Source organism: Nicotiana attenuata, chromosome 1 (assembly GCF_001879085.1).
Source record: "Nicotiana attenuata strain UT chromosome 1, NIATTr2, whole genome shotgun sequence".
NCBI classification, from domain to species: Eukaryota; Viridiplantae; Streptophyta; class Magnoliopsida; order Solanales; family Solanaceae; genus Nicotiana; species Nicotiana attenuata.
The window spans coordinates 64,129,108-64,142,533 of NC_031989.1; the positions used below are offsets into that span (position 1 = coordinate 64,129,108).

At 41.2% G+C, this 13,426-nt stretch overlaps 1 protein-coding gene across 1 annotated transcript in view; it reads right to left on the bottom strand.

The window, feature by feature from the left end:
• LOC109236782 (ethylene-responsive transcription factor ERF107-like) overlaps positions 12,050-13,426 on the bottom strand; it is a 2,413-nt gene continuing 1,036 nt past the window's right edge. Inside the window, exon 3 of the mRNA XM_019402999.1 lies at positions 12,050-12,330. Coding sequence (XP_019258544.1) covers positions 12,050-12,330 — 281 coding nt within the window. The remainder of the gene's footprint in view (positions 12,331-13,426) is intronic.

Consider the following 13,426-nt stretch of genomic DNA (forward strand, 5'->3'; position numbering starts at 1 on the left):
AGCAGAAGTCCTATCCTAACCAAACTCCTAAAAATCTAACCGTTGTGCATTGAACCAGTTTCATTCTCCTCGAATTCTAAATAAAACGGGATTATCTCCTTAAAACTAGCGTCGATCAATTACCTCTCAAAGACCGGAGTCCTAATGAGATTAGACCCCTGATTGACCACTGCAAAAGACTGCCATTACTGCACCTAATCATACTCTACTTTAAATACACTCCACATATTCCTACTTCACTCCATAACTGTCATTAAGTGTTAAACCCCTGATCATCCTCCATCTCTCCAAAATTCTCCAAAATTTCCAAAAATCCTCCAGAAATTCTCCGCCATGACTAACTCTCAAGAAAATTCATTAACTCCCCCACCAGTATCTCCTAGATTCAGGGGCAGAAGGCCATGATACAAATGACTGTTGGACCCTGAAGAGAGCGGTGGAGAACTTAATAGAACATGGAAAAATAAGGCTGAGGGATGAGGATGTCCCAAACGTGACCAATAATCCACTGCCAGCGCACAATAATGGGCCCGTGATTGGAATGATTTGCGAAGATAAAGAATTTGATCCGGCGAAAGGCCATAATTGCTATTGCTGATGCGGAAAGAAAGCCAAAGGTTGCCCCGAAGCAAGGTAAAGGGGAAAAGAAGAACAAAGTCTCCAAGTCAGAACCAGAAAAGAAAGTTGAGACAGGAACGGAGATAATGCCTCCCAAAGATGGTGTCCTTTATGTTCCACGGGGCCGAAAAGAAAAACAATTGGTTTTGAGCCCTCCAAAGAGATTGGAATTGAAAAAGGGAGCCCAGGTGTACGTGCCCAAGGGAGCCTATGTGGTGCGGGGGACAATTAAACCATCAGGGCTGAATGAGCCCATGGTTATTGGACGCACACCACAGAAGCCTATGACGAACCCTGCTGCAATGCCATGGAATTACCATCAGATGGTGGTTACGTATAAGGGTAAAGAAATCTTGGGGGAACTTCCAGAAAATCACCCCGTTGAGAAATACTCAAACATAGAAAAGGTAAACAATGCCACCAGAAGGCGGTTCCCATCTAAGAAACCTGTAAGTGCCGAGAAAGCGGAAGCTTTCTTTCAGAAAATGAAAATGGCCGACTATGAGGTGGTTGATCAACTGCGAAAGTATCCTGAACAAGTGTCCTTGTTGTCATTGCTGATGAAATCCCCCGAGCATCAAAAGGTTTTAATGAAGATCCTGAATGAAGCATACGTGCCAGTTGAAACTTCGTTGGAACAGTTGGAAAGAATGGCGGAAAGATTCTTTGCTGTCAATCAGATTTCGTTCAGCAAAAACGACTTGCCTCCAGAAGGGGCCGCTCACAACAAGGCTTTGCACTTAACTGTAAAATATGAGGGATATTATGTGAAGAGAGTCATGGTAGACGGAGGTTCTGGGGTAGACATTTGCCCACTCTCTACACTACTGCGTATGAAAATCGGGACTGAAAGGATTCGTCCCAACAATGTCTGCGTGCGAGTTGTCATGAAATCCTGAAAGATGAGCCATCCGGTTTTTAAAGCTTGTCATGTTTGCCTGCTGAAAGATCAGAAATGAATATTAGTGGTTATGTCTAACTTCCAGCCTATGATTAAGCTTGTTTGAGGTATATTAGTCGGGATTAAATAGCTGTTAAGTTCCAGGTCAGTTAAGTAACTATCCATGTATAAACATGCTAAATAAATTGAGTGAGTTGAATAATTAAGTGGCTAAGAGTTAGTGTTGATTTGAATGAATTCGTTTGTCAAAAAATGTTAAACAGGCCCAAATTGCAGAATGTTCCTTTGTGACTAGTCATTAGGTTTGGCTTCAGCTAAAGCCCATAGCCTCATTTCAAAATTGCTTGAATGTGCTTGGTCCATAGCTAGACTTTGCCCTTTTCACGCTGAGTCCAAATGCAAGGCCCAAATAATAATAGTCAGCTTTACAGCTGAAGCTTTGTATACACACAGCTTTATATTGGGCCTGGTTATATTAATAATAGGCCCAGTTATAAAATAAATAGTGAGATCATGGGGGTCTCGATTCAGGCCTGTTGATTCTATTTCATTTTTCGCTTGGGCCTGTGCCAAGGCCCACGACTGGACAATTCCTTATAAAAACCTGCCAGCAATTTTCTCACGCTTGGGCAGCTCTTAAAGCCCAATGTGCTGAGAGCTTGATTTCTTTTAAGACTTGACAATTTAATTTGGTAATGCACGTTTAGGCCTTCCGAGTTAAGTAGCAAATTTGAATTAAGAGGTTTTCCTCTTGTTTGAATTTGGACTTGATCTTGAGGCCCAAACAAATGCTAATTAATTAGGCCTTTAGAGACAATATTTAATAGAGAATAATAGTCCCTTTAGGATGGCCTTAAAAAATAAAACGAGGTGCACCGCGCCAAATACTATCCCAAATTGCGTGGCCCTCAATAATTATCTTTTTAAAAAAAAATCATTAGAATTCGGGACATGCCATTTAGCGAATGTTCATGGCCTCCCGCAAAGTTAATAATACATTACTCACTTTAGGCGCGTCCTTTAATAATTTTACTTTCCTAAACTCGGGTGCGCATTTATGTGACCCAAATCCAAGTCCCAACGATGTTAAAATACATCAAAAACCACGGGTGCATTTATGTGACGTGGTTCGAGATATGTTTTAATAACGTTGCAATTCTCCTTAAAATTAAATAAAAGGGTAAATAATTTAAAATTGCACTATAGGTTGAAACATGTGTTAAAATGAGGTAATAGGCCAAATATGATAGTTTAAGCGACCGTGCTAGAACCACGGAATCCGGGGGTGCCTAACACCTTCCCCCGGGTTAACAGAATTCCTTACTCAAGAATTTCTGGTTCGCAGACTCCATTCGGGAAGTCGAAATTTCCTCGATTTGGGATCCAAGATAAACCGGTGACTTGGGACACCAAAAGTCAAACCTATCCCAAGTGGCGACTCTAAATAATTAAATAATCCCATTTCGAATAATGTCACTTAAATTGAAAAAACTCTCTTATACACTGTCCTTAGGGGTAGGTGTGTATAAAAGGAGGTGTGACAACTGTTAGTTTTATGGATAGTGTAGACAAAGATAATCAAGATTTCATTAATATGTCATGCATGCTTATGGTGACAGATTGTGATGATTTCAAAGCCTATGGTTATTCTCAAGCAACCGTGATCAAGGCAATAGTGTTGGCGTAATTTCATCGCTCCTAATTAATTTCTTAGTTGAGAATAATTTGGATTATTGCTTTTAAGAAAAGGATCAAGTTTATGTACCATCTCCGCCTCTTGGTACTGGTTACCCCTCGCGCGTTTGTCTTGTCAATTTTGTGAATATTAAGATGTCAATTAAAATTTGCGTGATAGGAGTAATTAAAATGCTTTAATGTGCCTTCCTAAGGTTATGTACCATCCCGCTCTTGATAATTACAAAATTATCTTTGAGGTGATCATTTGAAGTTACTCTTGAAAAAAAATCAGAAATAAAAGGAATGGAATCGCATTCTCTAGTGCTTCAATTTTTGACATTTTTAGAGGCTAACATACTACTAAATTGTTTCTTCTTTGAATTTTATTGAAGGTCTCAATCGACCATGCACACCTGCAGGATATGCATTATTCTTGATTTTGTCTTAAGTTGAGAGGTTTCTGCATCTTTTTTTTTTTTTCTTTTTTCTGTTCTAACAAGACATGCCTAGTACCATCTCGCCAATAATATATATACTTTGAGCTAACAAAAAAAAAAAAAAATAAGAAGATACATATGATTATTTGATTACTCCATTATTTCTCAAGACCATCAACCAGATACGTTTTTTCCCCTTACTTCTTTTTTGCAATATGATAACAGAAACAACAAAAAATACGAAAGCTTTTCAACGAGATGGTCCACTTTTGAAACTTTGGAGTTCAAATATATATTAGGGAAAATAATCCCAGTATAGTACAATTTAATTCTACTTCGTTTGGTTATCATTTAATATCCGGAACTGTCACGACCCTAAACCCAAACCCGGTCGTGATGGCGCCTCTCGTGAAGACAAGGCCAGCCGACACATTTCCAATCCAGTCTTTAAGCAATTAAACAATAAGCATTACGTCTAAAACATGATATAAACTCAGAAGTAACAATGACAATACAAAACAATACGCGGAATACAACCCAACTCAGTCCGATACGGGGTGTCACTAGTCATGAGCATCTACTAAGTCTGGATACAACTGACAAAGTCTGAAATGTACTCAGTACAGTCTAATAGGATGAAGAGAGAGAAAGCAGTGCTGCGAACGCTGGCAGCTACCTTGCTAAACTCCGACGACTCTGCCTCCGATCAATCAATACCCGCTACCGGGTCCAGGAAATATCTGAATCTGCACACAAGGTGCAGGGAGTAAAATGAGTACTGCCAACACAGTGAGTAATAATCATAACTAAAGTATGAATGGTAAGAAATCACGAAAAGAGCATCAACATGCTGTATAGAAGCAGTTTCAAAAACCAGTAAGAAAGCAATGAAGCTGTAAAATCCTTTAAAACATCTTAGCTTAGTTTAAACTTCTTTGAAAATGACTTTTTCAACAGTTGCGCAAATGAATGCAGAACACCTAGTGCAGATAAGCACAAAAATCCGCCCCACGGGCACAAATGCACAATTAAGCAGGTAAATGACAGGCAAATAAGAAAGATAAGCACATAAGGTTCGCCCCTCGGGCACAATGTCAACAAATCCGCCCTTCGGGCAATATCTCAGAACAGTACCAGCCCCTCGGGCAATCACATAGAACAATATCAGCCCCTCGGGCAATCACATCGAACAATACCAGCCCCTCGGGCTATATCTCACATCACACTGGGTACCCGCGCTCACTAGGGGTGTGCAGACTCCTGGAGGGGCCCCTTACGGCCCAAGCGCAATAACAAGCCATCTCGTGGCATCAAATCTAGGCCCTCGGTCTCATATCAATCAAGCCACCTCGTGGCGTACATATCTCAGGCCCTCGGCCTCAAATCAGTATCAGTGTATCACCGCTGCGGCGTGCAGCCCGACCCAAAAGATATCCTTACAACACAGGCCCTCGGCCTTACTCAGTCAACAATCACATAAGCCTCTCGGGCAACAGTAAAACAGTGTTTCTCATCCCAAAACATCATTTAAATATCATTTGAGTATTAAAACTGAGTGAACATGGCTGAGTTTTAAAAATAGTGGAAAATAACATGACTGAGTTCAAGTATAAAGTCAAAACAGTGAGAAAATATCAACAAAGATCCCCGAAGGGTCCAAATAGTTAGCATGAAGCCCAAATATGGCATGCAGCCCAAATAATGATGATAACAAATAGATTTCAGTCAAATACGCGGTAAAATCATCAATCGGGACGGACCAAGTCACAGTCCCCAAAAGTGCACAACCCCACGCTCGTCATCAAGCGTGTGCCTCACCTCAATATAGCACTACGATGTGCAATCCGGGGTTTCAAACCCTCAGAACATCATTTACAATCATTACTCACCTCGAACCGGCTACATCTCTAGCTCGCGACACCTATGCCCCTCGAATCGGCCTCCACGCGCGTCGAATCTATCCAAAATCAGAACGAGGACGTCAAAATATGCCAAGGGAACAAAGCCCAAGCGAAAACAATCAATAAAGGGCACAAATCCCGAAATTAGCAAAACCCGAGCCCCGGGCCCACTTCTCGAAGCTCAGAAATTTTTACACCAATAGATTCCTTATCTTCCCACGAGTCTATACATATCAAGAACACTGAAATCGGAGTCCAAATGACCCCTCAAATCCTCATTCAAAGGCCTTTTAAACTCAAGCCCTAATCCTCCATTTTTAGCCCTTTAATTCCTTTAATTACGGCCTTAATCCATGAATTACTACCATAGGAATGTGTTTTAGGTCCAAAAATCCTTACCTTGGCGAAGTTCCCTCGAAATCTCTCTTCAAAATCGTCCAAAAGCTCTCAAGCCGAGGTCAAAAATGGTGAAATAACCCAAAATTCGCGAAGGACCTCTTTTATTCAACTCCCAGTTATTTCGCATCTGCGGCACTTTAGCCGCTTCTGCGGTACCGCATATGCGGTCATTTCTCCGCTTCTGCGAAAGTCACTAATCCAGCCAAAAATCGCTTCTGCGACTGCATTTCCGCATCTGCGACATCGCAGATGCTGTTACCCTTACCGCTTCTGCGGTCTCTGCTCACCTGGCCTCTTTTCCGCTTTTGCGATAGCTCCTCCGCACGTGCGGCGCCGCACCTACGGTCCCCAAGCCGGAGGTGCAGAAACACCAGCAACAGCAAAACTTCAGCAGCTTCCAAGCTTCAAAATGGTCTGATTGACCACTCGAAACTCACCCGAGGTCCCCGGGACCTCAACCAAAGGCACCAACATATCCAAAAACCTTATTTAAACTTGTTCCAATCATCAAAACACTTCAAACAACACTAAATTAACCAAAACACCTCGGATTCAAGCCTAAGTTTCTAAAAATCTTCCAAATTCCGCTTTTGATCAAAAACCCAACCAAACCACGTCCGAATAACCTGAAATTTTGCACACACATCCCAAATCACATAACGAAGCTACTGCCACTCTCGGAATTCCATTCCGACCCTTTTATCAAAATCTCGCCTACCAACCGAAAATCGCCAAAATCTCAATTTCGCCAATTCAAGCCTAAACCTTCCACGGACTTCCAAAATGCATTCCGATCATGCTCCTAAGTCCCAAATCACCTAACAGAGCTAACCAAATCATAAAAATGCCGATCCGAGATCATACACAAGCAAGTCAAATATTGGTCAAACCTTTCAAATTTCAAGCTTCAAAATGGGAGCTGTTCTTCCAAATTCATTCCGATTACCCTGAAACCAAAACCAACAATTTACATAAGTCTTAATACATCATACGGGGCAGGTCATGCCCGATAACTAACGAGCAATGTGCAAAAACTCAAAACAACCGGTCGGGTCGTTACATCCTCTCCCACTTAAACATACGTTCGTCCTCGAACGTGCCCAGAGTTGTTCCGAAAGCAACCACTCGCTGAATAGCCGTACCATGCATATACCCGGGGGTGATCCCACGTTACCCTATCTCATACAAGTCCGACAACACATAGAAACTGAAATTCCACAATTCAATCTAGCCCATAAACCATAGAACCACCTTTCCACTTCTGAAATCTTCAATGCGATATGAATTCTCACATTTATACTGGGAATAAGCCCGATCAAGCTGTAACAACCCATACCTGCAACCTCAGGTGCATTTACACGATATACCATGCTTTCAGCGATAACTTCTAATCACAGCAGCCGCACACAACAACCGAATACCGATAGAAAACCTCTTATCAACTAAGGTCTCATCCCAACACTTACATATACTGCCAATGATAAATAAAACACACAGTAAGCCATAACCATTTCTTAGATCAACCATTCATGAAGCCTCTTCTCCTTTGGCAAAAACCGTAGCAATTTCTGAGCCGAACCTCGATATTTATCCTTCCAACAGGCTGAAATCGAATCCCTTCGCATTCATTAAAGATCCCAACGATCTCATCTAATCCAACACAACCACTCCGGTGGCATGACACCTCAATGCATACTAAAGTCGCAACTTGCGCAATCCACGCACCAATAAGAACAATCCGAACATCCTCAAATCATGAAAGTGATTCAAATGAAAGAGCTATACCGCAAGCTCACCAGTACCACCACAACACCAGGCTGAGAACCCGCCTCACATCATAGAAATAGAGCACATGAATCTAACCCGTAAGGTCATATCCCCACATAACTTCGCTATAATGCGCGATCCTATCCCAATACTGCTCCACATGAAACACTTCAAGTCACTATGCTCGAAATCGACAACCACGCACAATTTGATGTCTAAAACCAAAGCAAATCATCACACCCACGGTGAAGCAAATAACATATGCCACGCAAACCCGAAAGGACATAACCGATACGCCATTAACCGAGCAACACCCAATTACTCTTCCCGCTCGACTTCCACTATGAAACCCCAATAGAACCGCACCATATGTGCCTATAACCAACAAATCATAACACCTCACAACACAGAAAGGTAACTCATAGACCTCCCCAGTTTACTAATAAGTTCAATAGCAATCGGATCAACACATCCCTCAACAATACAATCCGGAGCCAACCAAGCCGACTCAAGTTAGAACACGCATCCACATTGGCCTACACAACGAACTCCTTATCAAGGAAATCCTGAAGCTGCTCCTTCAACTCCTTTAACTCTGCCGGTGCCATACAATACGGTACCCGACATCAAATTAATACCGAAATCAACAACCTTGCCCGGCGACATGCCTGGCCACAAGAAACACATCCGAAAAGTCCCTCACCACCGGAACTGAATCAATATAAGGAGCCTCTGCACTGACAATCACGAGAGCCCAAAATAAGAAAAACAATCCTTCCCAGCCATCCGTTGGGCCTTTGAAATATAAAACCACCCTACTAAGGACATAATCCGTCAAACCTCGCCACTCGAACCGTGGCATTCCCGGCATAACCAACATCGCCGCCTTAGTGCAATAGCTTAGAATGACACAACACTGCGACAACCAGTCTATACCCAATATCACATCCAAAATCTAACATACCAAGCAGCAAAAGATCCACTCGGGTCTCTAAACTCTGGTAGTCACTACACAGCGCCGATGCACGCGACCCACAACCACAACGTAACCTGAACACGAGGACTCCCAGTCTCCAACTCCATATAGCACACGAATCACCATACCTGATCCCAATCATTCCACGAGAGATACTCTAAAATTCTTCTGTGCCACCAAGCAAACTCGAATATCAGCAGTTGATCCAACAAGAAAGTGCCACCATACTACCGAAGTACCATCAGCTTAATCACATCGCCTTTTTCCGGAGACATATACTCTCATCAAATCACCCAAATTAGAAATACCATTTTCTTAATCATCTAAAGATCATTTCCCTAATCATCTGAAGCTCATTTCTCTATTTATCTGAAGCTGCCCGCTGCCTAAGAGTTTTATGACCTTCCTTTCAGAACTGAACCGTAACCTTGCACACGCAAATCTCAATCCCCACAACATACCGCATATACCATACCATCCTAGGATAACATGAAAACTTCATATCCCTTCCGAGCCACAAGCAACTATGTACTCAACCAACCAAGAACTTTCCATTGATCCCATTCAGAAGAAAATCTCTACACATTCCTTGCTTCTTACACTCGCAGAAAATACGCATCTAACCGCAGTAGAAATCATCAAGAACTCTCCGTCTCCCCTTTTGACAAAACCAAAGCTGACATGAATGAATCCTTCTAACTTAACCAAGCTACGCAGGCCACCCAAAATCTAAGAGCATTACCGTGAAACACCTATAGAAGCTCATTACCTCGCAAACATCCAAAGAACTAATCATATCCTTGCCATACTGGTTCGGCATACTACCAAACTATCCCATCTATCCGAGCTCCCTTCCGATTTACCTTTAACCTAATACTGCTTCTTGCTATAACATCGCGATTCCTCAACCCAGACTCACCACACGAGACACAAGCATGATACCACACAGTCTAAGGCTCACAACCCGCTGAATTCTTTTTCAAATATTCCCCAAAAGCACCACATTCAGAATACCTACCTTGAAACTACCTCCTGTGAATCTGAAGACATTACTTTCCTAATGCTGATGTATAGAATTCCATAATTGATATAGAAATGACTCAAGTCTTGACCCCCTCCAAATGCAAAACCTCAGTTTCTAGCCAAATTATACACCTGAAAATCTCCAATTGTTACATGTAAAACCCAGAATGCATTAGAACCATTCTCTATAGTCATCCATTCGACCCAAACTGCAACTAGCCCGATCAAAATAACCGAACAACCTGCGCCTCATTGGCACTTCTGACACTGCAGCATATAACCTTACCTTGATGCAACCAAGCCACTTTCCTTTCCTATGCACTGAGCATTCTTTATCAACAACAACTCAAGACATTCCGTGATTCTCAAACACCTATGAAGCATGATATAACCTTACCTTAGTCGAAAATTTTTTCCTTTACCCGAGCCATCCTCGGGCTCAATCTCCGCAAACCATAACTGATTCACCAGCACGCCTCAAACTGGAACCAACATAGCACATAACCGTGCAATCAGCTAATCAATAGCAGCTCCCCCACTTGGCTCGAAGCCATAGATCAAAACACGTACCATAATTCATAATGAATATACTCTATTACTGCCATACTTCCGTAGTGAGGTTAAACTCAGTCCTCATAAGCTCGTGAAACACAGACCATTTGGTACTTTAAATCTTCTGCAAATCTCACATTCACCCTCGTGATAGTTAAACCCACTCTCTTAAGCGACCCAAATTCAAATTACAACATATATCTTTCACTTGAAATTGAGATCTTTTAACAGACAACATAAGGATTGCGCAAACTCAGAACATTGCGCAGGAGATAACCCACCTGCTTTGCCTCCAACTAATATTTCTGTATACCTTCCACCGACATAAACTTTACGCAGTCACTTAGTCTTCCTGAGTCTGAACTCATACCGCAACATGAAATTTACTTCACTCCTAACTAGGAAACGGGAAAAGATTCTTCACGCACCCCTAACTCGGTGTTATACCTCAAATCAAGATGGAAATCAGGCACCTAATAGTTCTTCCATCCTCTAGCAGACCCTTCTCGTCGCTTCTAAATTATATGAATACATCTCGCAGTCACATCACCCTCATCACGTACTCTCCAGTCATTACTTCCCTTAATAGGGACACAACAGAACACATAGATCCAAAAATACGTGCTCACACAATCAGCACCTCGGTGCTCAAGCTATAGGCAAAAATCCGGCCTCGAGTCCTCTAGACTGGCTCAACATCAGCACATAGAGATCACATCTCGCCCCTCAATCAGGGAATCACAAGCCATCGATACACATCTGATACTGAGCGCTCGTTCGCGCATACGAATGCGTGGAAGGAATTCCAAGAGTTACTTTTTAAGCTAAATCAAGGATGCACGACAAGAATTCAAGAATGTGAAGTTTTTTCTAAAGGTTCCGCAGCTTCTCGAGGATAAATACAGACATCTCCGTACCGATCCGCGAGACTCTGCTAAACCTGCTCATGACTTGTGAGACCTATGTAACCTAGACTCTGATACCAACTTATCACGACCGGGTCTGGGTTTAGAGTCGTGACAGGTAGACTTAATACCAGTATTAATTTATATATGACCAGTAATTGCATTATTTTACAGCACATGATGTGGGCTAACAATATAATACAACGATAAACTGTACTTGAATAAAACAATTCAAATGATAAAATTGCCCTTCTTCCGAAGCTTTCTTTAATACCTTTTGGGCATTGCTAAGATTATAATCGAAACCAAAAGTTTATCCAATTCAAAGCCAAACACATACTTTAATTTATATTATACATAATTATAGATCTGTATTTTACACTATGAACCGAACAACCTCTCTATCAAGAATGCACTCGCACTAAATAATACAGAAATTACTATCATTTTATTACAATCCTTATATTATACTTACGCATTAACTTATCGAGACGACCCCTAAGTAATTTATCCACGTACCAAAACCATTGGCAAAAATTGAGGTCGTAAAACAACAGTTAATACACCATGTAATTCCTTGCTACATAAGTAAATACTCCTGCTTGCATATGTTGAAGCTCAAATCCTTTATATGATTATCCCCTAATTGTTCAACCCAAAAGAAGTATTAGGCAAAAGTTCCCAACTCAAACCTCTCTCCAAGATACTGTGAGTATTAAAATAATTGGCTTTGGCTAGGCTGTTTATTAACTCAACATTTCTCTTCTTTGGAATTGGAGTAGTACACTCACTGGTTGTTTGGGACGGAGAGGACAGCTCAAGAGAGTGTAAACGCTTCTTCGGTTTCACTCTATTAAGCTCCACTACATTTGAACCAATCAAATGAGGAAAATTCAATAAGGTCGTGCCCCTCGCAGTTTATACGCTGATCGATCATAAGCCAATGCTGCATCCTCAGGCATCTCATAGGTCCTGAGCCAAAGCCTAGCGCCTTTCCTTATAGGGTCCCTTATCTCCGCCGCGAACTTTCCCCACGGGCGTCGCCTCACGCCTCTGTATCTCCTCCAGTTTGTTGGTGCGTGTACACCACGCTCCTTACTTCCTAGGTTATTGCACGTTTGTAATGAAGTAGGAGTAGTATCTCCCTTTTGATTGCTTATTTCTGAAAAGATTTCTGAAAACGAAGAATTTTCAGAGAAGTCATGTTCCATGGAATCGTAGCATATAATATTGCTTAGGTCAAATATTTCTGATGAAATTCCAGGCTGCATTCTCTTTAATTGGTCGACAAATACTAGGAAAATCTTTTCTGGGATTTCTTGTTCCTCTGTAGTCTATCCTATGGAAGTTGATTAGGTATCTGGAAATTTAAGGTTTTATTACTTAATATATAGTCGTCAACTCGTCATTTGTTAAGTCTGATAATTTCCAGGAAGTTCACATATCCTAATATTGTATGTATCTTCGCACGTGTTTCTTATTTGAGTTTCAACAACCTTTTCTGAAACGAAAAGAGTTCAGAGTAACTTTTTTTTAGTTCTAGTTAGTTCAGATTTGTATAGGTCTAAATTTGACGTATCGGTGGTAATGTATAAGTAAGATAAAGGACGGGGTCGATCATGGTATAACAATTGAGGGGTGCTTTCAAGACGGTTGATGCTAAAGACGGGCAGCTGGGATGAGGAGACAACAGTAGCATAAGTTCAAATATAGACACAAGGAATATTCCTTTGGATATTTCTTGCTTTGTACTTTTTAGGATTTTTCGGAAATGTCCCTTATAAATAGGAAGAGAACAAGAGGGGAGCTTCACTTCTCGATAAGAGCACTATTTATATAAAGAGTTGACCTGAGAATATACAAAAGTTGACTTATTAATTGATTACCTTGTTCAAAGCTCACATTTTCGGTTCTATATTTGCAAGATCCAAGGATCCGAGAACTCTCTATTATTCCATTCATTCCACATTGTTGTCAGAGGAAGGAATCGTTCGAGTCTTACAATTATTGGAAAGTAAATCCCTTTTTGTTATGCTAAGTCGCATCAATCTATATTTATTGCACATTTATGTTGGTTCATTTATGAGCATTTGATCAGCTCAAACATACCAACTAACATCATCCATCTTGCCTAGTTCATTTAGTATTCGGTTTAGATTTTATTATCCTTAACTAAGATTCACCCTTCTTATCATTATTAATTGATTTACTCAAAGAGCTTAACACTTTTTGGTCAAACAATTTGGCGCCGTCTGTGGGGAGCTTTTAGT